Source organism: Chiloscyllium plagiosum, chromosome 29 (assembly GCF_004010195.1).
Source record: "Chiloscyllium plagiosum isolate BGI_BamShark_2017 chromosome 29, ASM401019v2, whole genome shotgun sequence".
Lineage (NCBI taxonomy): Eukaryota > Metazoa > Chordata > Chondrichthyes > Orectolobiformes > Hemiscylliidae > Chiloscyllium > Chiloscyllium plagiosum.
In genome coordinates this window covers 24,445,233-24,468,437 of record NC_057738.1, presented here as the reverse complement: position 1 = coordinate 24,468,437, position 23,205 = coordinate 24,445,233, and the positions used below count along the sequence as shown (strand labels likewise).

Here is a 23,205-nt window from a genome sequence, read left to right as displayed (position 1 = left end):
ATCCTTCCCTCCCCCATCCTCCATCATCCTCCTTACCACCCCTCCCCATTTCCCCCCCGGGACCTGTGTTTAGGAGACAGCTTTGTGGTGAATGCCTACCTGAACCGCCGGGGTTTGGAGGAATTCGAGCAGCAGACAACTGCGATCGGTGTCCTGGAGCCAGCGAAATTGCGCGGATACCGTCCTTTCTCTACGGTAATTGACTTGAACTCCCTGGGAAGGGAATTCCGAGATACAAATGACATCTTCTTCCCACCCCTCCCCAATAGGTTCCCCCTTACAGCAGGCGAACATTTTCTCGCCATTCCCCAATACACCTTTAATATTATTGTGAAGGTCCCAACTCCAAGAGTGTATTGTAACCGGAGAAGGGGTTTGGGGCGGGGGAGTGAAATCGACATCTGTAAAATGTAATCGAATCTGCACGTCTGCCTTGCTCATTGCAGCCTTCTTCTGAGCCTGGCCTGGCCTGGCCACTATTGTTGCTTGTGTTGTGGAGATTTCAAGGTTAGATTCCCAAACCTCGACTCTTTCCATTGAGTCTCAAGTTCGAATTGTTCGGACCGGGCAAGGATTTAGCTGAGAGGTGACTTGGGGACGTTGTCCTGTAATACCCGATAAACATGCTGTAAGGACAGTAGTACAGCTAGAGAGATTTCTGTCAGTTCCCCACTCTCTTTTATCACTGGACAGTACTCCCCATGAGAATCATAGGATCCCTATAGTGTGAAAGCAGGCCATTCGGCCCATCGAGTCCACACTGACCCTCCAAAAGGCAGCCCACCCCTGTAACCTTGCATTCCACATCCCCAGCTAATCCACACATCCCAGGAAACTTTGGGGCAATTTACCATGGCCAGTCCATCTAACATCTTTGTGACTGTGGGAGAAAACAAGAGCACCCAAAGGAAACCCACGCAGACGTGGGGTGAATATGCAAACCGCACGCAAGCAGACCACCAGGGTGGGATTTGAACTCAGACCCCTGGTGCTGTAAAGCAGCAGTGCTAACCACTGAGCTAACATGCCACCTCCAAATCATCAGCTTTTGTTTTCTCTACCCTTTCATTGGTGTGGCTGAAGAGGCCAGTAATTGCTCTTGAATTGATTCCAGAGAGTATTTAAGAGTCAGCCACACTGCTGTGTGCATTCAGGTGAGCATAGCACCATTCCTTTACGAAAGGGAGAATATTGGGGTACTAGATGGGGTGTTACGATCAGTCAAGCAGTCAACATTTCTGACAGTTTTGTGTTCAGGATGTTATTAATTGAATTCAAATTCCACCAAGTGCTATGGTGTGATTTCATGGTGGCTCAGTGGTTAGCACTGCTGCCTCACAGCGTCAGGGTCCTAAGTTGAATTCCAGCCTTTGGAGACTATCTGTTTGCACATTCTCCCCGTGTCTGTGTGGGTTTCCCTCCCACATTCCAAAGATGTGCAGGCTAGGTGAATTGGCCATGCTAAATTGTCCATAGTTGTTAGGTGCATTAGTCAGATGGGGGTGAGTTATTCTACAGAGGGTTGGTTTGGACTTGTTGGGCTGAAGGGCTTGTTTCCACACTATAGGGAATCTAGTCTAAAAAAAACTCATGTCACCAGTACATTAGTCACAGTCTTTGGCTATCTGTATTACATTACCACTGTTCCACCATCCTTCTCCCCACCCAAGGTACTACTTAATAAATAATATCTCAGAAATACAATTTAACTAATGGCATTGCAAATTTAAGCTGATATCTGAATCATTTAAATTGATGGGAAGCAATTTAAGATACATGTATGTATGGAGTAAGCCTCAACTTCTCCCCATGCTGTTTCCATATCAAAACATTGCACATTCATGAAGGGCTGGGTAATGTATTAGGAAGGTTCTGTTTTATTTTTGTATACATTCAGATGTAATAAAGTTACTTTTTCACTTGAAAACTGAGGGGAAGAAAGCAGCATTTGTGGGGCTAATGTTTTTGGTTTCCTTTCTCTGAGGGCGGATCAGTTTGCCACAAAATTACGTCTTTTCTCACACTGTCTCTGCCTGTTTTCTCTCTATTTCACCTCCCCCCACCCCCACACCTCCCCAGTGTTCTCTTCAAACCCTCTGTCTTTCGATTTGCATACTTTGCAAGACCTATGAGCAGATGGTCAGTGATCTCAGAGGATAAGAAGTAGGTAAATATCCTCAAAGAAATATCAAAAGAAGGGAAAGGCAAAATGGGAAAGTATTTGGCAATGTAAACACAGTTCATCATTAATTACACACTGACATGTTTACTCCATGCTAGAACAACTCAATCACCAAACCATTTTTGATAGCGATGCTAACAAACTTCATGAAGTGTCTGTTCTGAAAGCATTTTGGTATTTATGACCTGGCAATGAGGGCTGTGTTTGAGTTGGTTCTGATTGGAGAAAGATGTCTTGCTTCTTTCAAATAGAATCTACAGCCCTAATGGGCATGGTGGCTCAGTGGTTAGCACTGCTGCCTCACAGTGCCAGGGACCCAGGTTTGATTCCAGCCTCCGGTGACTGTCTGTCTGTGTGGAGTTTGCACATTCTCCCCATGTCTGCATGGGTTTCCTCTGGGTGCTCTGGTTTCCTCCCACAGTCCAAAGATATGTAGGGGTGTACAAAGTTTGTACACCCCTGCACCCCTTTGTACACCCCAGTCCAACACAGGCATCTCCAAAGATGTGCAGGCCAGGTGAATTGGCCATGCCAAATAGCCCATCATGTTAGGTAAATTGGTCAGAGGGAAATGCATCAGTGTGGACTTGTTGGGCCGAAGGGCCTGTTTCCACACTTTAGGTAATCTAATCATAACATTGTAGGGTATTAGATTAGATTAGATTTTAGATTACTTTACAGTGTGGAAACAGGCCCTTCGGCCCAACAAGTCATGGAAACTGAATGAGTCAAGGATGGCTTGGCCATTTTAGAGCCAGTCTGTATGCATGTTTACTGTAGAATGGAAGTATTTGGACTTTTTTTTTTGACACAATGTAATCAGTAAAGTGTAATAGAAGATATGCAAAACTTACACACGGCTGCACTTGAAGTATGATTAAAGAAAACCATAACTGAAATCTAAGTTGAGTGTAAAACTGGCACTTAGTCTACTGTATTGTATAAAAATATAGTATAAAAATTCCCAGAGTAAATCATCATTTGGGGTATGTAATATTAAAGAAGAACAACCTGAATGGGTGAATTCATGTCGTACATATAAGAACTTCAACACACAAACAAAAAAAACTCATTCAATCCAATTGCTGATTGTCCTAAAAATGAGCAGTTGTTTTGTTAGTTTTAATTCTTCTACTTTTCTTTATTCTTATTGAAGACGGAACTCCACTTTGACTGGAATTTGTTTCATTAATCTTCCTGACATCTAGTATAGCCATCTATTTTGGGTAAGCTTGCTGAATTGCTGAATTGTCCTGTTTCTTACTGGAACCTACTTTATGCCTTTGATCATGGACTATCTCCCAAGCAAAAGATTTCCTCGTCAATATCTGATGTTCCAAAATTTCTCTTCTCCCTACACACTGATCGACTTGGTTGATAATTTATCTTTCCCTTGACAACTGGACCCGTTGAGACTGTCCATTATCAAGTTCTGTGACAGGGATTGGGGACATTAGGTATCTCAGTTGGATAGATTTCTAGACTGTAATGCCGAATGACTCCAATAGTCCTGTACTGGCTGTGGTAGTACTTGGAGGCCTTATCCCAAACTTGTGGAATGATGGTTCTCAAACTATATACAGTATAACCAATTGTTCCTCTCCCTATTGAGGAGGGATACCTATAGTCCTTTGTAGAGTATAACTCAGTACTTTATGGAAGTCAATGATGTTCAAAGCCAACACCACTTCCATCTGTAAAGACAACAGCAGGAGAACTGGTAAGTTCCACTCCATGGCAATCACCGTCCTGACTTAGAATTCTATCAGCATTTCCTCAGTATCACTGGGTCAAAATCCTGGAATTCCCTCCTTAATGGCATTGTGGGTGTATCTACATCTCACAGACAGGAACCATTATAAAAAAAAAACAAATCACTGTCACCTTCTCAAGGGCAACTAGAGGTAGGCAATAAATGCTGGCCCAGCCAGTGACACCCATATCCCATAAATTATTATTTTTAATGAAGTATGAAATAGAATGGACTATAAACACCAGGTGAATCACCATTGTTTCCTTCACATCCCTCAGTAGCATGCACCATCCTTAGTTTATGAAATGATTTCCAAAGTAACAGTCACTGCTCTGAGTATACCTGCCTACACTACAACTTTAAATGAAGCCAGCTTTTTATTTCTTTCTTCAGGGTAAATATCTGTAAATCTAGGTTATATTTTAAAATTATGTAGGCATAGATTTTATTTTAAACATTCAATTTATTATTTTGCTTTTTAATGGAAATGTCTTTCTCCTTCCATTTGTTCCTAATATCTTGAAGGTGGGACCTACCTCCTGGCTTTATATATAAGAATGGTTATTTGTCTCTGATCCTCTGGCTGAAAGCCCATTCTTCATGTATGTAGGCTGCCTGGCTGTTGGTATGTTCCAGCACAATTTGATGAATTTGTGACTGCTCCCATCTATACACTTCATAAGGTCATGGGATGGTTATTAAAACCCGAATTCCTTCCTTGATTTTTACTTACCCTCTTTCTCTAATACAGTGGTGGTGTTACGCGTTATAGGGCTGCTTCTGTTATTTCACCACCTCAAATAGACTTGAGTTAAAATATAGGCTTGCACTAGTCTGTATGGACAAGCTACTCCTAGCATAACAAATTGAGTCATTACAGGTTTTGTCTGTATATTTTTGATCGCAGTTTACTTATGTAGTATGATATGAACAACAGCAAGTCGAACAGTACGTTATATGAAAATACTGAAGTCCACAAATGAGTGTTGATTCAAAATTCTAACCTCTTGTGATAACCTAACTTGCAGAAATAATGATATCTGGCTCTTAAATGTATTTTCTATCAGTAACAAAGGGCATGTTTAGCCACAGCCAATTTTAGCTCTTGTGTCTAGAAATCAATGTTGGTTGTGGTTCTGTTGGTATTGCAATTGCCTCATTAGAAAGTTGTGAGCTCAATTCCTACCCAGACACATGGCACAAACCAAGTTTGCAGCATTGAGGGACTGCTGGACATAAAACTGAATTCTCATTGACCCTATCTGTCAGATGTAAAAGAATTTCTAGCAATATTTGAAGGGAAGTATGAAGTTTGCCCAGATGTTCAAACCAATATTTGTTAACCAACACCTCAAATCGAGATGATTCTACTGTTGTCATGCCTGTGTGACTTTGCAGTGCAGCCACTAAAGTACTTGAGAAATGTAGTCACTGTGGGCAAATTGGCTCCTACATCAAAATAACAAGTTCCCACAAACAGCAATGTAATAATAAGATAACGTCAACTTTAATGATGGATAGATGTTGGCTAGGACATTGAATATTCAATGTTGACTCTGTCATTTATAATTTTTGTAAAGAAAAGGAGCATATTTGGAGTGTAAGCAGAAATAAAAAGTTGGAAAAATAGAAAATAATAAAAAGTTATAGTACAGATGCATTAACCAGAAGAATAATAGACAAAAGGGGAAACAAAAAACAATTGCCATCTTGGATAGTGTTAGTTTTTTTTAAACTTCAGCAAGCAAATGCAACCCATCAGTTGAAACCTTCATAAATCCCACTGAAAAAGAGGCCATATGGTATTTGCTTAGGTCTTTTACTGTGTATAAAGGAGAGATCTTATCTGTACTCCTGATTTGGCTTTCTTTAGAAATACATTAGCTTTCAAATCCAAGTTGAATTTTGACTTTGAATTTGGATTTCTTCCAGATTAGAAGCTGTTTCTAATTATAAATCACAATCTAAATGATGGGAATTTCATGTTCAACTTTCAAAATTCTCCTGCTCTGATGTGGTTTTAAACTGGCTCCATCGAAAATTGAATTGTTTCTCATATGTGTAAATTGCATTTAGTTCAAGTCTGTGGTGCTTGGTCTTTTTTTGACCAGCTTTCCTCTGACTTCTGGTGTTGTCGGTACCTTCAAAATCATTATTGCATCCTGTTCTAGGGCTGTATGCTAGAAGCATAGAATAATAAAACGCAGAATAAGGCAATTTGTCTTTTGAGACCTTTTCACAAAGCAATTCAACACGTCTCACTTCTGAGGTCTTTGCACAAAACCCTGCATTTTTCCTCTTTCAAGTATTTATAACTTTTAATTTCATTACCAATTTCATTTTTAATTCTCATTACCAAAAATAAACTGACTAGTAATTGTCAGGTTGACCGTTTTCCCTTCTTTTTGAACAAGAGAATAAAATTTGTCATCTGCTAATATTTTGGAACCACTTCTGTATCTAAGGAGATTGAAAGATCATGGTCAATACCTTTGCAGTTTCAACCATTACATTTGGCTGTATCCCCTGAGCCAGATGGCTGACCCACTTTCATTTCCACCAGCTTTTCTGGAGCCTTCTCTTGCCCAATAATGTGATAGCCTCTTCATTTACTAAAGCTTGAAAAAGACCTCTTCATTGTTAAATGCCAATAGAAAGCTTTTGTTTATTTCAACAATGCTCTTTGCTTCCATTGGCTCTCCATTTTGGTCCTCTGACCCACTGCTCCACTGACAATTCTGTCTTCTCCAATTGCTGCCTGTCATCAATTGTTTCGTTTCAAAATCATGGAACATGTTCCTTTGCAACTATGCTTCTATCACTCCTTGTAGACCACCTCCTATGTAGCTTCTGCTCTCCTCAGGGTGCTAATCAATTTTGTAATGTTCCTGTGTGTTTTAGGACAGAGTTTTGTCACCTCATTTCCAATATTATAGACTGCTTCACTTTCCTCCACTTTCCTTCTCTCCCCTCTCCCTTGTTGGACACTGCTGCTTCCCGGTTCTGCTCGTGCTTAGGCACAAAGCAATGAGTGTGTTACTTGTTAGCCGTTTCTCCTGTTTGTGCATGGTTCTTTCCCTCCTTTCCATTTGCTGTCTTCTTGCAGTTAGTGCTCCAGTTATCTGTCTGATGTTAGAAACTAAATAAATCAAATGTCCTAATGGCTTAAACAGTCTTCTTCACGTGCTGAATTTACTTCTGACCTTAACCTTGGTAACCTGTCATGCTTTTCCCTGCGCTGAATTATAAAGTGCACTGACCACAAGTTCGACTTCCTTCGCTATGTCCAACCTTTTGGAACTCCCTGGGTCAGTCCGATGTATCCTTTTTCCCCTATTTCCCTCAGCACTGCCTTGCTGTAAGAAAAAGTAAAAATCCTAGACAACATCCTCTGGAGACTCTCTTCCTTTAACTTTATCTTAGCCAGCTTTGATACTCCTCCATTCACATTCACACCTTGTCTCCTATTGACCCATTTTACACAACTTGCAACTAGCTCTGTTTATCCCGATGAGCTTGCATTACTCCATTTTAGTGATTTACATTCTGAATGAAATCTCTCTTCATTCTCTCCTCCTGACACCTAGCAGTTCTTTGTCAAGTTCTCCTTTACTCCAAAATTGGATGTTATTTATAGCATTATTGAGTCAGTCCCAATTCTGTGTCTGCAAGAAATTGTCTATGACTCTTTATGAACTTGACATTGAGCAGGTGCAATAAAGCTTTTGATCTGCTAACCAATGGGAACTCCAGTCAAACAACAAAAATCAACATAAAAACAGTCTAATAAGAGTCTACAATTTCCATGCGATTCAAACGGCTATCAAAGATCTGGGCACAAACCACATTCTCTGATTTTATTAAATCTGAATAGTCTTCAATATTGAAATGAGCCCATGGCACATGTCAACGAATGTGATTCCTTCCTTTTTAATTGGGATTATTGGGCTTCCCCAATCTGACACCTTTAATAATTTGCATAGCTGAGCAGTGTTAATGCTGACATGACTGGAGTTGAAGTACCACAGCTTACTCCTTTTGAAACTTGCTAGTAAACTAAATTCAATCCTTTCATGATGATCCTAGAATCTAATACAATTTAAAAATCAAAATCTCAATTATTTTGGAGGCACAAATAACATGATCAAAGTTAGTTTGCTGTCTTAATACTATAGTAGTTAGTATCCCCATCCCCACAGCCTCACTGTGCTAGGGACCCAGGTTCAATTCCAGACTCAGCAACTGTTTGTGTGGAGTTTGCACATTCTCCCTGTGTCTGCATGAGTCTCCTCCAGGACCTCCAGTTTTCTCCCACAATCCTAAGATGTGCAGGTCAGGTGAATTGGCCATGCTAAATTGCCCTATGGTGTTAGTCAGAGGGAAATGGGTCTGGGTGGGTTACTCTTCGGAGGGTCGGTGTGGACTTGTTGGGCCAAATGACCTGTTTCCACTCTGTAGGGAATCTAATCAAGACTCAAGTGTTACTGCAGTGTTCCTATCAGTCATAGCACACTCGCTACCACATCAGACATTGTGAATTTAAGCAGCACACCAGTGACTTGATCAGAAAATCTAAGCTGATGTGTGCAGTGCTATACTGAGGAATCTCCTGGCACCATTGCAGAAGAACAACAGGGGAAAGCTCCCTGGTACCCAAGCTAATATTTATCTTCTGAGCATAGCCAATAAAGCAGATTAGCCAGCCTTTACCACATTGCTGATTGTGCAAATTTGCTGTGTACGAATAGTGTAGTGTGTTTTCTACGTTATAACAGTCATTACATTTCTATTATACTTTATTGGCTGTAAAGTGCTTTGGTATGTCCAAAGATAATGAAAGACACCAAAAGAATTCAAATATTTCTTTCACTGCTTCAAGAAGGTTTTGACTTCTCAAACTGCTGAATGAGAGGGCAGTTTTGGGTTCAAGACCAATGTAGAAAACTGTATGAATGTACACATCTGTAAAATCGAGAGTCCTAAAGATACACAATGGGATTGTGTATCAATGAACATTAATGGTCATGGAATGTTCCCTGTTTAAATCTCAAATGTAACCTCCAGCATTGAGATAATTTTTTAACTCCTGAGTCTAACTTTCCTTTTGATGTGGAGGTGCCGGTGTTGGACTGGGGTGGACAAGGTCAGAAGTCAGACAACACCAGGTCATAGTCCAATAGGTTTATTTGAAATCACAAGCTTTCGCAGTGCTGTTCCTTCATCAGGTGAAATAGCCTGGTGTTGTACGACTTCTAACTTTCCTTTGAGCAAAGATTCAACTATATTCTAGACTTTCATGTTGCTGACTTGTTTTCCTAACGTTTATGTATTGAATGGAATACTGAAATGTAAATGTATGTATGAGCAAATAAGTCTGATGGAATAGTGGTATGCCTTCAAAGAATTGTGTCTTTTAAGCCAACTACATAGTTTGAAAGTTAATTTTGCTTTCTCAATCAAAATATCTTGTGGCTGTGTGATCTTGCTTTTTTTTAAATGATATAACTTATTGCAAATTAGCATTAATATTTGGCCCTCTGCTTTATTGTATAGTGAGCAGAAATTTTGCAAGTTTATGGATCTAAGTTTTATATTTGTTGTCCATCTTACGATTGTGTGTTAGTATTTAATTCCCTTAGTGTCAGGTTAATGTATAGGTTAAGTTGCATTTAGCTGTACATGATGGTTCATTTTGCTGGATCTGGGATTCCTTGTTCAGAGTGCCCTGGTCCCAAGGATTAAGGAAACAATTGCATTTGTATAATGTTAATCACAAATTCAGAATATTCCCAAGTACTTAGCAACCAATAGTGTGATCAGTGTTGTAATGCAGGAAACGCAGCAGACAAGTTGCAGGGTTCTGCTGTGAGATAAATGACATAACCTGCCTTAATTATGATGAGTAAGGGATAAATATGGGCTGGGGCACCAGGAGAACTCACTGCTGATTTTAATTTTTAAAATACAGTGATGCTGTGGCATCTTTTGTATCCATCTGTGACAACAAACTGGGTCCCAAGTTTAATATAATCACTCAAAATAGTAGGATGAGGTTGAAACCATTTAGTGCCTCAACTGTTCTGCCATTCATTGAGATTCTGGAGAATGTGCTACTTAACTCTATGTGCTTGCCTTTACTCTGTGTCCCTTAATGTTTGTTTCTATTATTTTTAATCTGCACATCTCAGTTTTAAAATTAACAATTGATCTAGTTTCAGTTGCCACTTAAGAGTTCCAAACTTCACCCAAAAGAGGCACTTCTGTCAACACAGTACCTTCTCATTGCTGCAATCTGGATTTTAGGCTTGAACTAGACTTGAATTTGTCACTGTTTAGATTTTGTTGAATTTTGTTAACCAGAGGACTTAAGTAAGATATTTAGAATTAGATCACTGATTAGGCATGATCTAATTAAATGGCGTTGGGCTAGGTTTGAGAGGCTAAGCTGTTTACTCCTGTTCCTATGACTTGAACACTGTTGACAATAAATTATTTTCTTTGCATATTGCACAACAGTTAATCTCCATAGACTGTATACTACAGTGATCATATCCATTATCCTGGTGATTCATGTCCAGTGAAGAGCATGTTCTTTGATGTATGTTTGTCAATTCTATTTGGAACCAGAGGCATCAAGCCCATTGAATATTTACTTTTTGGACTCATTTAGTTCTGTCGTTGCAGACCATGAGCAATGTAAGCTTGGGGAGCTAGATCATGACATCAGTTCCCCGTAGACCTGAACTGTTTCTTGGTAATGTACGTTTGAAATCTTGGCATCATTCTACATTGCTTGTCCACAATTCAACAAATAATTATTGTTGCAAGTTGTCATTTTCATCTTCCTCCCTCTTGAAAAAAGACTTGCTCTGAGTCCCCTCTTTGCCTCCTATGCTTGCACCTTCCCTCTGCTCATGTGGGCCCCTTAAATGTCATTATCATCAATGATCATGACAGATTATTCATAGATATCTTTATGAAAAGGCTGGTAGTAATCTTGCCGTTTGAAACTTGCATTAACCAGTTTGAAAATTTTGGAATATAACGTAGAGCCATGGAGTCACAGAGGTGTACCGCACAGAAACAGACCCTTCAGTCCAACTCATCCATACTGACCAGATCCTGTTCTAATCTAGTCCTATTAGCCAGCACTTAGCCCATATGCCTCTAAACCCTTCCTGGTCATAGATTTCTTTTCCTCTTTTCTTTTCTAACTCCTTCAGTTTGTTCTGCGGTTTTAAATATTTTGCTATTCTGATAGCTTTTAACCAAATGGGAAAAGTAAATGCGATACTCTCCTCTTTCACCTCCTACTCCAACCACAGCACAATGGTTATATGTTACATTTGTTAACTAGGGTGAAGGAGCTTTTATTAAGACATATATTTGAAAAAAGGGGACAAGTGTGTTTTTCTTAAGATGTTGGATAATTGAACTCTACAGCTGCTTCACAGAAACATCAAAGAGCCTCGGGAGAGGAATTATTCCGGGTTACTCCATTGTTTGAATGACAGTGTCCGGCCCAGAACCATCTGTTCCACATTCTCATCCAGAAAGTTTGTGGGAGTTTAAATTAAAGGCTTCAGGTTGGGTGGAGGAGATTCTTGAGTATTTCATTTGAAAGGTTAGTCTCCCTCTGTAAGTTAGACTTCTATACATATTATAATGAAAGACATATTTGGATGTCATTATTGATGTGCTGCAATGTAATAAACATTTTCTGATTTTGTGCATTCAAGAAATTAACTCAAAGAACTTTGTTTTCTAAATTTGATGTGTAAATGACAATGCCTTTTCAAAGTGCTGATCAAAGTATAAAATATAAGCTACTACTTTGTCTTCCGTGACTGGGTTTTGTGAGCTTACAGTGATGATATAGTTATATGATTTGAGCTTGATATCTAGTTGCCTGGGCTATAAACGGATTTAAATTTTCCAAATGGCAATCTGATTTTGAATTCACATAGTTTCTGTACTCTTACAAAATAAAAATAAACAATCAGGAATTGTTGATTGTGATGCTGATAACACTCAAATTTTTGTAAGAATACCACTAGTCTACAAATGTCCTTTGTTTTCTTCCCTTAGAAAAAAAGTTCTAATATGATATCTAATCAATGCTGGATTAATCCTAACTGCTCTCCGAGGTGGTCCACCAAGCCACTCAATTGTATTAAATCTGAATAAGAGGGGTTGGCCAGTAAATGTTAGCTATGTTAGAAATGTACCTGAATCCAATTTAATTTTTGCTATTTCAAAGAAAAGAAAAACATGACTTTCCATGCAGGCTTGAAGAAGTTCTGATTGAGAAAAGTAATTTTGAGAAAATTTTGACCAGATGAACTGCAATATCCCACTGAGCTGGTTAACCAGAGAGCAAAATGTTGTATGGTTTGATCCAGGATAAAAATAATATATTTGAGATTTTTTTTTCAAAAGCTGTCTCATCTTGTGCTGTACTTATTGGCAGATGTTGTCCAACATTTGGGTTTCTGCAAGGGCATTGAGGTATTTGAATATTATAGTGTTCTGAATACATTTACAACTTGAATTTGTTTTGAAATTGAGCCAGTTTGAAGTGAATCAAATTCAATCGGGTGTACAGTTAACTTTAACAATTTCCAGCAGCAGTATTCAGAAGTTGAGATGATGGTGCTCACTTTTTAGATCCATTGTGAATCTGAAAGGATTTTATATCAGTGGTACATGTAGTGTAATTGGCATCCCTTCAGAACGATTTACCAGCTATAAGCTGGCAACAAGAAGCTGATGTCATTGTGCTTTGACTATGTCTGATTTATTAATGTTTAAATAGATCCTAAAAGGCCACTTTTAAAAGTTTTTTCCAACAGACCTTTGCTGACATGACATCGGTATTTAAATGCTGATTAACAAAATAACATCAATTGTGCTTTCTGCTGATGAGGGAAAGTTTTTTTCGCAAAGAATTGCGTTTGTATGATCCTTCATGACCTCCGCATCACCATGTACTGTACTTTATAGTCTTGAGCACTTTTGAAATGTAGTCAATTTTGTAACATAGAAAAGCAGCTGTTAGTTGAGGTAAATTACTGTACAACCTGGAAGTGTGAGGGAAACATAATGGACTAGGATATGAGAACACTAATAGCAGCATTACAGAAGATCATTTGGGCCATTTCGTTGGTCAACTCTCTGCAGGTGCAATTCACTTCGGCTTCTTTCTCTGCCCCTAGCCTATTCTCTTTATAGAGAAAGGGTTCCTTGTCCTTCTTTGAAATAGGGCCTATAGAGTTCCTTTGCATCCAACTTGGGGAGTAAGTGAAATCTAAGTTTAATGTCTTATTTGAAATATAGCACTTCTCTTAATCCTGAACTGAAGGATCAGCCTGGATTTTGTTCTGGGCTTTGAATGAGACCTGAATCCATAACTTTCTGGTTCAAAATCAAGGGTCGTCCCATAGCTCCATTGCTGACACATTCGTCAGTGTTTCCTACCTTAAGCGTCATTTGGAAAAATAATCCAGTGTACTAGCCAGAGCTCAGTCAGTAGTGAACTCACTGCTAAATTATCAGGTTTTGCTTCTAAGCTCGGTCCCAGGACTTGCGCAAATAGATCAAGGCTGACACTCTAGTACAGTACTGAGGGAGTGTTGCATTGTTGGATGTGTATTTTTAAAATTTAACCTATTATTCTAATCAACCTGTTCAGAAATATTATTACATATCTCTGGAGCGGGTGGGATTTGAACCCAGGTTTCCCAGTGCAGGGATTGAGACACAACCACTACTACAACAGGGGCTGGATGTGCCTTTTTGTGCATGAGATGTTAAATTGATGCACCTGAGTTCCCTGTAGACCCCATAATACTTTTTTAAAGAAGAACAAGAGCATTAACACCAGGGCCCAGGTCTTATGTTTCTCTTTCAATAAACGTCAGAGAACAAATTATCTGGACATTACTGTTGATGGAAGTTTGCTGAGTGCCGATTGGCAGCTAAGCAATTTAGAGTGTGTCATTGTCATGAAAGATGCTAAATAATTCTTTTTGGATAAGGAGTAAGTTAACTTGGCTTGAGTTCTGTTTAATGGGAATGCAGCGTCAAATGTAAATCTGAATTGGAACAATTAGCATTTTGTTCCTCACTTTGCCACAGCAACGAAGGACTCCAAAGGACTGATTTTTTCTTTGTTTCCCCCATAAGGAACATTTTTATGGTATGTGAGTTGTTAAAGTTAACAGCAAAAAAGAACAAGCTTAGCTATAGTATGCATTCCAGGCAAACTTAGTATTTACAAATGCTAAACCTTCCACACACACCCCCAACCCACCCCACCAATACACACACTATCACACTCTCTCTCTGTCTCTCTTTCTCTCCCTGTCTGTCTCCCTGTCTCCCTCACACTCTTCAATTCTTGGCAGGGGAGAGCTGCTTTTCGACAAAAATGTTGAAACTGCCACTCTTGTTTGCATTGAACAGCAACAAGGGACATGTAGAAACTGTGTCCTAATCCAAATGGTCTACAGCTAGAAAACCATAACCACCCAGTCGGTGTATATAAGTGTTCCAGATTGTCCACTTTTCACTTCCTTTTCCTCCTGGACTTTATAAACTTGATATATGTTTAAACATTTGTAACCTTCTAATTGGACATGTCAGTTGTATTTCAGTGCGTGCATTCTTGCCTCTGAGTCACAAAGTTGGGGATTTGAATCCCATTCCAAACACATTAAAGTAATAATGTAGACTAACGAGAAAGTACAACAGTGTTGAGGTGCCATCATTTGAAATAAGATATTGAACTGACTGTTTATATCAACCCTAACCTAACTCGAATGGATATAAAAATCCAATCAAACCATTTCTAAGAAGAGAGATAATGATTGTCTGTGTTCTGGCTATTGCTTATCCCTTAATCAACATCTCTTAATAGATTTGTGTGATCATTATTTTATTGTTTGTGGCAACTTGCTGAATGTAAATTGGCTGCTAAGCTTTCTAGTTTACACCAATATCATACTTCCCAGCACCTGGAAAAATGTATTTCATTGGAATGTTCTGAGGTCATGAAATGTTAATAGCAGTGCAACTCTGCCTGTCTTTCAATGGTAAAGCAGCAGAAGTATATCACTTGAAAGGGTCATTAGAGAAGACATTATATTGTCTCGTGTTTCCCAGGGAATCTGTATGCTTATGTAAATGGTAACATTTAACTGAGGGATTTGTTTCTCGTTAAGTTGGCTTCAGTCAAATCTAAAGGACCCCAGCTAGCCTAACAACATTCCCCACATATCATCACATACTCATCGGTTGCAAGCGCTCTCATTATAACTTGAAGCCTTGATACCAACTACAACTTGTGTTATAATATGCATTTTGTTAGTGCAAATGGTGACACAGTGGTTAGCACTGCTGCCTCACAGCGCCAGAGACTTGGGTTCAATTCCCGCCTCGGGCAACTGTCTGTATGGAGTTTGCACATTCTCCCCGTGTCTGCGTGGGTTTCCTCCAGGTGCTCTGGCCTCCCACAGTCCAAAGATGTGCAGGTTAGGTGAATTGGCCATGCTAAGTTGCCCGTAGTGTGAGGTGAAGGGGTAAATGTAGGGGAATGGGTCTGAGTGGGTTGTGCTTCGGCAGGTTGGTGTGGACTTTTTGGGCCGAAGTAATCTAATACTGTAAGTAATCTAATAAATTTGCTCTAATGTGATTGACAAATTGGGGATACTTGCTACAGCGCAAACCTCTATAACTGCATTAGTTTGAATGGTGCTGCTGTTACACAATTTTCTTATTACATGATGTTGCATGAGAACGGAACTACCATGTTACAGCAGAACCAACTGTACATAACATCTGCCTCCTCTGAGCCAAAAGCATTGTGCTTGGGTTCCACTCTAACATTTTAGGACAAAAGAAAATATGTTCATAATGCAGGCAAATGGGTTAAATATCAGTTTGTAAATTGTTCCAACACACACCAATGGTAGGTGGTAAGAGCAGGACAGGTTCCTCGTCAGCCATGTGATGGAAAGATTGTTGGAGAACTTATCTTCACTGTCCATAGCTCCAGACTGCAATATGCTCCAATAGTACATGTTGCTGCAGCAATTTAGACCTCCTGAGTAACCCACCACCAATAGTCTGGGAACACGACACGACACAGTCAGGAGGATTACCCTGTGCCAGTGGCCACTCCGTGGAGGCCAAATCTTCCTGTCATGTCTTAGCTGAGTAATTAGGCATCGTCTTCTGGTCTCCACTCTGCTTGATAGACTGCCGCGTTTGCCATATTTTTAAATATCTCTTCCCTTTCAGAGAGCAGATGTTTCTGCATTATCTTGTGATGTGTTTCCAGGTACTGTACTCAACGAAGACCTAAGTCAGGACATTCTTGGCATGGGCCCATTTCTGTACACAAGGCTTTTTGTTCTTTTTGTAAAATCTGATCTTTGAAAATATTCTAGTGGGCATAAACCTGACACTTGCCAAATTCAAATCTTTCATCTCTATCTCGGGTCCCTGAGATTTGCTTTGGTTTCTTTTCCTTTTACATTTTCCTGTAGATTTAAGAGGTGGTGCCCAGCATTGGCAGGGGATGGTGAATGTGACCTCTACCCGGAAAAATCTGTCCTGTCTTCACTGCTCTTTTTTCTGGGTGTTTGGTCCAAATCTGTGGTCAGTGAAGGGAACTTCATTCCATTGGTTACCCCGCTGCCCCAACCAATGGAATTTGCCATGGGTTCACCACTGTTTTCTGACCAATGAGTGTGACCCTTGTTGACACAGCAAAATCTTGGATGCAATTTACTTAATTGCTTAACTGCTATGTGATGCTTGTCTGGTCCAGTCAATAATCATTCAAAACCTCTTTTAAACTTGTTGAGAATCGGCAGCCAATACATCAGCCCATAAGAAACTCCCTATCTAAGCTGCCCGTTGGTTTTGTGTCATTTAAGTAAGTGACCCATTTGTAATTACTATTGTCTGTCTGTGTCAAAACTGTTTATTCCCCAGTTGATTCTGAGGGGGTGAGTTAGAATGGTTAGAATCTGTGCAGTGTGGAAGCAGTTCATTTGGCCCGACAAGTCCACACTGATGCTCCAAAGAGGAACCCACCCACCCTATATTTCCCATGGCTAATCCACTGAGTCTGCACATCCCTGGCCACTATGGGGCAATTGAGCATGGCCAATCCACCCAACCTGCACATCTTTGGATTGTCGGAGGAAACCAGAGCACCGGCAGGAAACCCATGCAGACTCTAGGAGAACATACAGACTGTACAGAGACAGTCACCCAAGGGTGGAATTGAACCCAGGTGCGTGGCACTGTGAGGTAGTGGTGCTCAGTTGTTGGAGAAATGGATAGTAGCAGAATAATTGGCAGCTAATATCGTCATACGTTTGGATATGGGAAATAAAGTTTGGGTAGGGGCAGAAAAATTCTTCAGGTGCCATTAGTAACCTGTGTAATCTGTGCTGGAATACTGGCTAAATCCTTTTGCAGATATGTGTTTTTTTTTATCCTCACCCCTCCCACCCCCCATTTTCTGGCTTCTATTGCAGTCAGCTGAATTTTCTTTTCATACATAAATGCTACGAACAAATGGAATTCTTTACCTTGGCTATCCTCCCAAAGAACAGTGGTCAAAAGTTTCACGTTCTCCTTGCGCCTTGAACTAAAGACTTGTTGCTGACCACTCTTCTAGCAGAAGACTCACAGGTTGTGGTTGGGAAGACACCTGGAAAGCAGGTAGAGGGTATTGAACTCTCTGAAAGATGCAGTGGGGAAAATCTGAAAGAAAGTTGATGGTTAAGACGTTTGCCTGTTCTGATCATAGAAACGTAGCAAATTGGAGCCATTTTGCCTCTGCAGCCTACTCCATCATTCAACGTTATCATGGCTGATCATCCAATTCAGTACCCTATTCCTGCTTTCGCCAAACACCCTTTCATCGCTTTAACCCTAACAAGTACATCTAACAGCTTGAAAGTATTCAACATTTTGGTCTCCTTTGCTTTCTATGGCAGGCTGTCCCACAGGCTTCTCATTCTCTGGGTGGTCAGTCCAGTCTGCAGCAAACATGCTACCTTCATGTTAAGGGGACTTTGATGTTTTCATCTTGTCAAACCTATATTCATTCGTGATTGTTGTGTCTTCAATATGCCTAGCTTTACATCTTTACATCTTTTTTGTAAAATTTCTTGGAACAGGCTATATGGGAAACTAGGCAAAAGTGAGAACTGCAGATGCTGGAAACCAGAGTTTAGATCAGAGTGGTGCTGATGAAGGGCTTTTGCCCAAAATGTTGATTTTCCTGTTCCTCGGATGCTGCCTGACCTGCTGTGCTTTTCCAGCACCACTCTGATCTATATGGAAAACTGCTGAGTTAGGTCAGCGATCAGCCTCAATGAGGTCAATTAAGAGAATTCTGACTAAATTTTGAATTTTTAATCATTTTTTGACAACGTGAAGCAAAATTAGCAAAGGGGAAGACCATATTCACAGTACAACACTTCTATAGTCACAACCCTGTATTTTAGTGTCTTATGGAAACATAAAATTTGATAATGCGAAGAAATCTTTCAGCCCATCTAGCTCTTTACTGAATCAAACCAAAGCTAATCCAACAAAATCCATCGCTAATTGGAACATCCTTAGAAATTCTTTCTGGGCATGTTGGGCACATATGACAGCATTTGCATTAAATACTCCATGGGGGTTGATTGCTAACTGTGGGCTGACTTTGTAGATGACTTCAAGGACTGGGACAAATCTTCCTATCACTGTGAAGGTCACATCAGTAAGCTTCTGGGGAATGAGATCCATGCTGGCACTGCTGGAGGCATGCCAGATAAGCCAGGTCACAACTCTTGTATTCTAAATAAAGGAGCTGACTAATCCCATGTTTGTCAGGGATTTGCCTTCACCGATTTCCCAGTGAAAGGTGACACCGATGAAATCCCACCTGACAGGCTTCCCAAGCATGCAGGCCATTCCAACAGAATAAAGAACAAACTTGCATTTGTATGTCACCTCGAGTGTCCTCACAATGTCTTGAGCAGTCTTGGCTAACGCAGTAGTTTTGAAGTATAAAAACTTATTTTTTTTCTGCAAACAAACATACCAGCCAATTTATGCGCAGCAACAACAGAACAGGAATGAATTGAATGATTTGACGATCAGTTTTAGTGATGTTAGTTCAAAGAATAAATGATGGTGTCGACCTCACCAGGACGTTCATGCTTTCCTTTCAATAGCAGCACAAATCTTTATGCTCACCTGAGCAGGCAGACGTACTTGTGCTTAATGCACCATTTGAAAGATTTCATGTCAAAGTGACACACCTCCCCGATTTCACTTGGCTACAGTAACCCTTGGACCTTTTTGAAGTGATCTGAGTATCTTGTTTTTATTTATTATTGAATGAAAACATTACTGGCTAGTATCAGCATTTATTACCCACCATAATTCCCAGAGAGCAGATAAGAGTCAATTACATATGTCTGGAGTCACGTGTAGGCCAGACTAGGTAAGGATGGCAGTTTCCTTCCATAAAGGACATTAGTGAGCTATGAGTTTTTTTTTCAACAATCAGCAGTGGATTCATGGTCATCTTTCCTTTATTGAATTCAAATTCCATCATCTACTGTGTTGGGATTTGAACCCAGGTCCCCAGAACATTACCTGAGTCTCTGGATTAGCAGTCCAGTGATGATGCCACTAGGTCATCACCACCTCGTGTTCAGGAACGTGCACAAAAATAGATAACTGCCCCATCAGGGACTGTCTAACTGAATTTTGTTAATTTATGGTTATAAAGAAGAGAAAATATCTAAGTAAACAAAATTTTACAATTGGACCCTTTGTCTGACCTCAATGTTTTTGTCCTTCTATCTCTTCTGCATTCTTTCCATAGGCTAAGATGTAAATTGTTTTATTTCAAATAAGCTGAAGGAATAGGCAAAGCAAATTCCACATAACCTCATTTGATCTTTGAGGAAGTTTGCACAACTTTGATGGGTGGATATCATGCTTCCTAGATGGTTTATGAAGTATAAAATGAATCCGCTACATTTTTAGTGAGCCATGGGATTCTGGTTTAAAACCTCGCTGACTTTATCCCCTCATTCCTTTTTTTTTTCCAAGTTTTGCCATTCAGGAGAAGGGCTGTTTAAGCACTGATTTTTCCAGTGAATGATTCATCAGTAGAGAATCGTAAGTAAAATCAGCAAACTTTCCACTCCTTTTGGGGTGTAGTTTTGAAGGGAACATCTGCTCTCAAGATGACCAGCGTTCAATCTGATTAATGGACCTGGGATAACTCCATTGACCCTGGTTGTTTCAATTGTAATAGGTATTCCACAAACTGGCCTGTCTGGCTTTAATAAACCTCATCAATGCCAGTCTGCCTGCTGCTTTTTTAAAATATAAAACCTGTGAGAAATCACTCTATTAAAATGGAACACTTAAACATAACTCAATCCCCAAATCCTCTCCGCAAAGGGAATGAAAACTAATCAAAAAATCCTGAAAATTAATACTATTCAGCAGCTGGAGCCTGGTTTGGTTATGCAATGGCTGCTTCCTCTTTGGCATTACTTTGTGTTTGTGAGAATCTGATCAATGTGAACTGCTATGGCAATAATCTGAGAAGAAGCTGCATCATTGGTTTGTTAAGTGTCAGTTACTAGGAATCCAATTAAATATACCAATGATCCAATTACAAGCAATCCATTTATTTGCCAACAGGAATAGGATTTGTTATTTTTTTTATTCATTCAAGGAAATTGGGTGTCACTGGGCCATCATTTATTGACAATCCTTAGTTGAAAAATGCGTTGCTGGAAAAGCGCAGCAGGTCAGGCAGCATCCAAGGAGCAGGAGAATCGACGTTTCAGGCATAAGCCCTTCTTCAGGAATCAGGAATCCCTAGTTGCCCTTGAAAGTGATGGTGAGCTGCCTTCTTGAACACCTTGCAGTTTGTTGACTCTTTCTAGACCAGGTGAAATGAGTCACAATGGTGTAAGCAAATACTGTATATATGGTGTTTGCTCTAGTACTGCTTTAGGATCTCCTTGGATATACCATTTCTCTCTATACTTCCAGAAACCATTGGTACATGTTGTTCACTCATTATTGCAGGCTATTTGTACTGCCTGTTAGTTCTATTTTGAAGCCAACTCTACAATAATTGCTGACTAACAAAGTAATATGTTGTGGGTTGGAAAGCAGGTTAAATTCTTCCCCCTTTAAAGAGCATTAGCCTTGGCTGCATAATAACTGTCTTGTCTCAGAGGCTGGTTCATTCAATTTCAACTTGAGAGACTTGTGTGTATTCCTGATCTTGTGAAATATGAGGTGCAGTCTTTTGCTTAAGATGAGTAGCCTTGTCTGTTCTGAGGTGGACATAAATGATTCCAAGGCACTAACTCAGTTAAAAGGATAATCTCTTGTTTCCTGGCCTGTATTGATCTCTCGCCCAACAACATTTTATACAAAAAAGGCTAGTTATTTACTCTGATATTATCTGGTATATGACCTACAGTATTATTAAAATAGATCTCCCATTCAACCATCCCAAGTCCCCCATAACTTAAAGTTTTTAATTTATTTCCCCATTAATATGAATGTAAAGCGAAGTTGACTGGAGATGATGTGCATTGGCCTGGACATCCTAAACTCTGGACTCCAGTACAACATGTGAATAGGTAGGCATTTTGTCTTATTGTAGAGTTGAGAGTAAGCGCTCCTCAAAGAGGCACCAAGATCCTTGTAAATATTTTTTCTCTCTCTAAAGGCTTCTAATTTTCGAAGGAATAAATTTTCAGAAATGAAAACTCCATCTTGCTTCTGTTAAAACTGAATGAAATCCACCTTCTTTAAAATCATTTTCCCATATAGGACTCGAGGGGGCAAGAGGGATACTGTAATCCATTATGGGTACAGACATCCTGTGATGTTTTGATTGGCAAGCATTTTGCTATTTAAATTATTATTGGCGAGTACTTTAAAGATGGAAAAAAAAACTTGACACATCCTAAGAACCACACACAAATTTTCCCCCAATAGATGACATCAGTGGTGGAACTTGTGTGATCTCTTTTTTACATGGTGTCTGAAAACACTTGGACCAACCAGTAAGTTGGCAATTCTCTGAGTAGAGCATTAAATAAATTGTTTCTGTTCCGTCCCATTTACAATGCAGCTGGAGATTTGGATTGTATTGAGATTTCCAGTTGATTTGAACAGGAATCCATGCACTCTCTGCTTGAATCCAAAGATAAGAATCAAAATCTGGGGAGCACTCGTGGGATGCAGGTTGAAGATGGACGAATTGCAACATCATTAAGGATGACTCTCAGTGGATTGACAAAACTGTTCAGGGATATAAGGAGAATTATAGGTTTCACAAATTTTGACCTGATAAAGAGAGTTTGGGGAAAACCTAAGGAAACCTAAAGGCTGGCCAAAAGGATGATCAAAGGAACTGTAGCTATGGCTGAATGGAAATAAAATTCATTTGAGTATAGCAAGAAGTCACAAGGTACAAAAGCTTGGAAGGTCCAAATAGGCGCAAAAACAGGAATTCTGAAATACTAAAGAGAAATAAAGTATGGCTTGCATTTGTATAGCACCATTCAGTCCCAAAGCACTTTGCAGCCAGTTAAATATTTTTAAAGTCTAGTCACTGTTGTAATGTAGGAAATGCGGCAGCCAAGTTGTGCACAGCCAAAGTCCCACACCATCTGTTTTTAGGTGTTGGTTCAGGGAGAAACATTGGCCAGGACACCGAGAGAATTCCCCTGCCGCTAAAGTGCCATGGGATCTTTTCATAGACCTCTAGAATGAAACCGGTCAGGAGGAGAGAATTTGACCCATCATGCCTGTGGTTGACTCTTTTGACATAACTATCCAATGAACCCCACTCCCTTGTTTTTTTTTTCTCTCTCCCCCAAAGTCCTGTACTGTTCTTTTCACTTCAAATTATTGGTTCAGTTTTAAAAGTTAGGATGTGAAGCTGCTTCCATCTCCTTTTCATTTTATTTAAGATCTCAATCCCTGTTTTGTTTTTCTTCTCAAACAATGTTACTCATGTTGCCTCTCGTCCTTTTGACAGTCACCTTAAAATGTGCCTCTTTTGCCAATCTTTCAGCTGTTGGAAACTCCAAAGACTATGAGAATCCTTGAAAATTTTAAACACCTCTTGACCTACACTATTCATGGAAGAACAACTCCAGCTATTCTACATAACTAAAGTCCCTCACGCCTAGTAGTGTTCTAG

At 39.8% G+C, this 23,205-nt stretch overlaps 1 protein-coding gene across 2 annotated transcripts in view; it reads left to right on the top strand.

Annotated features, from left to right (window-relative positions):
• nkd2b (NKD inhibitor of WNT signaling pathway 2b) overlaps positions 1-23,205 on the top strand; it is a 126,734-nt gene that overhangs the window by 1,276 nt on the left and 102,253 nt on the right. For both annotated transcript variants that reach the window (XM_043719326.1, XM_043719325.1), the window contains exon 3: positions 74-195. In XM_043719326.1, the coding sequence (XP_043575261.1) occupies positions 74-195 (122 nt within the window). The remainder of the gene's footprint in view (positions 1-73; positions 196-23,205) is intronic.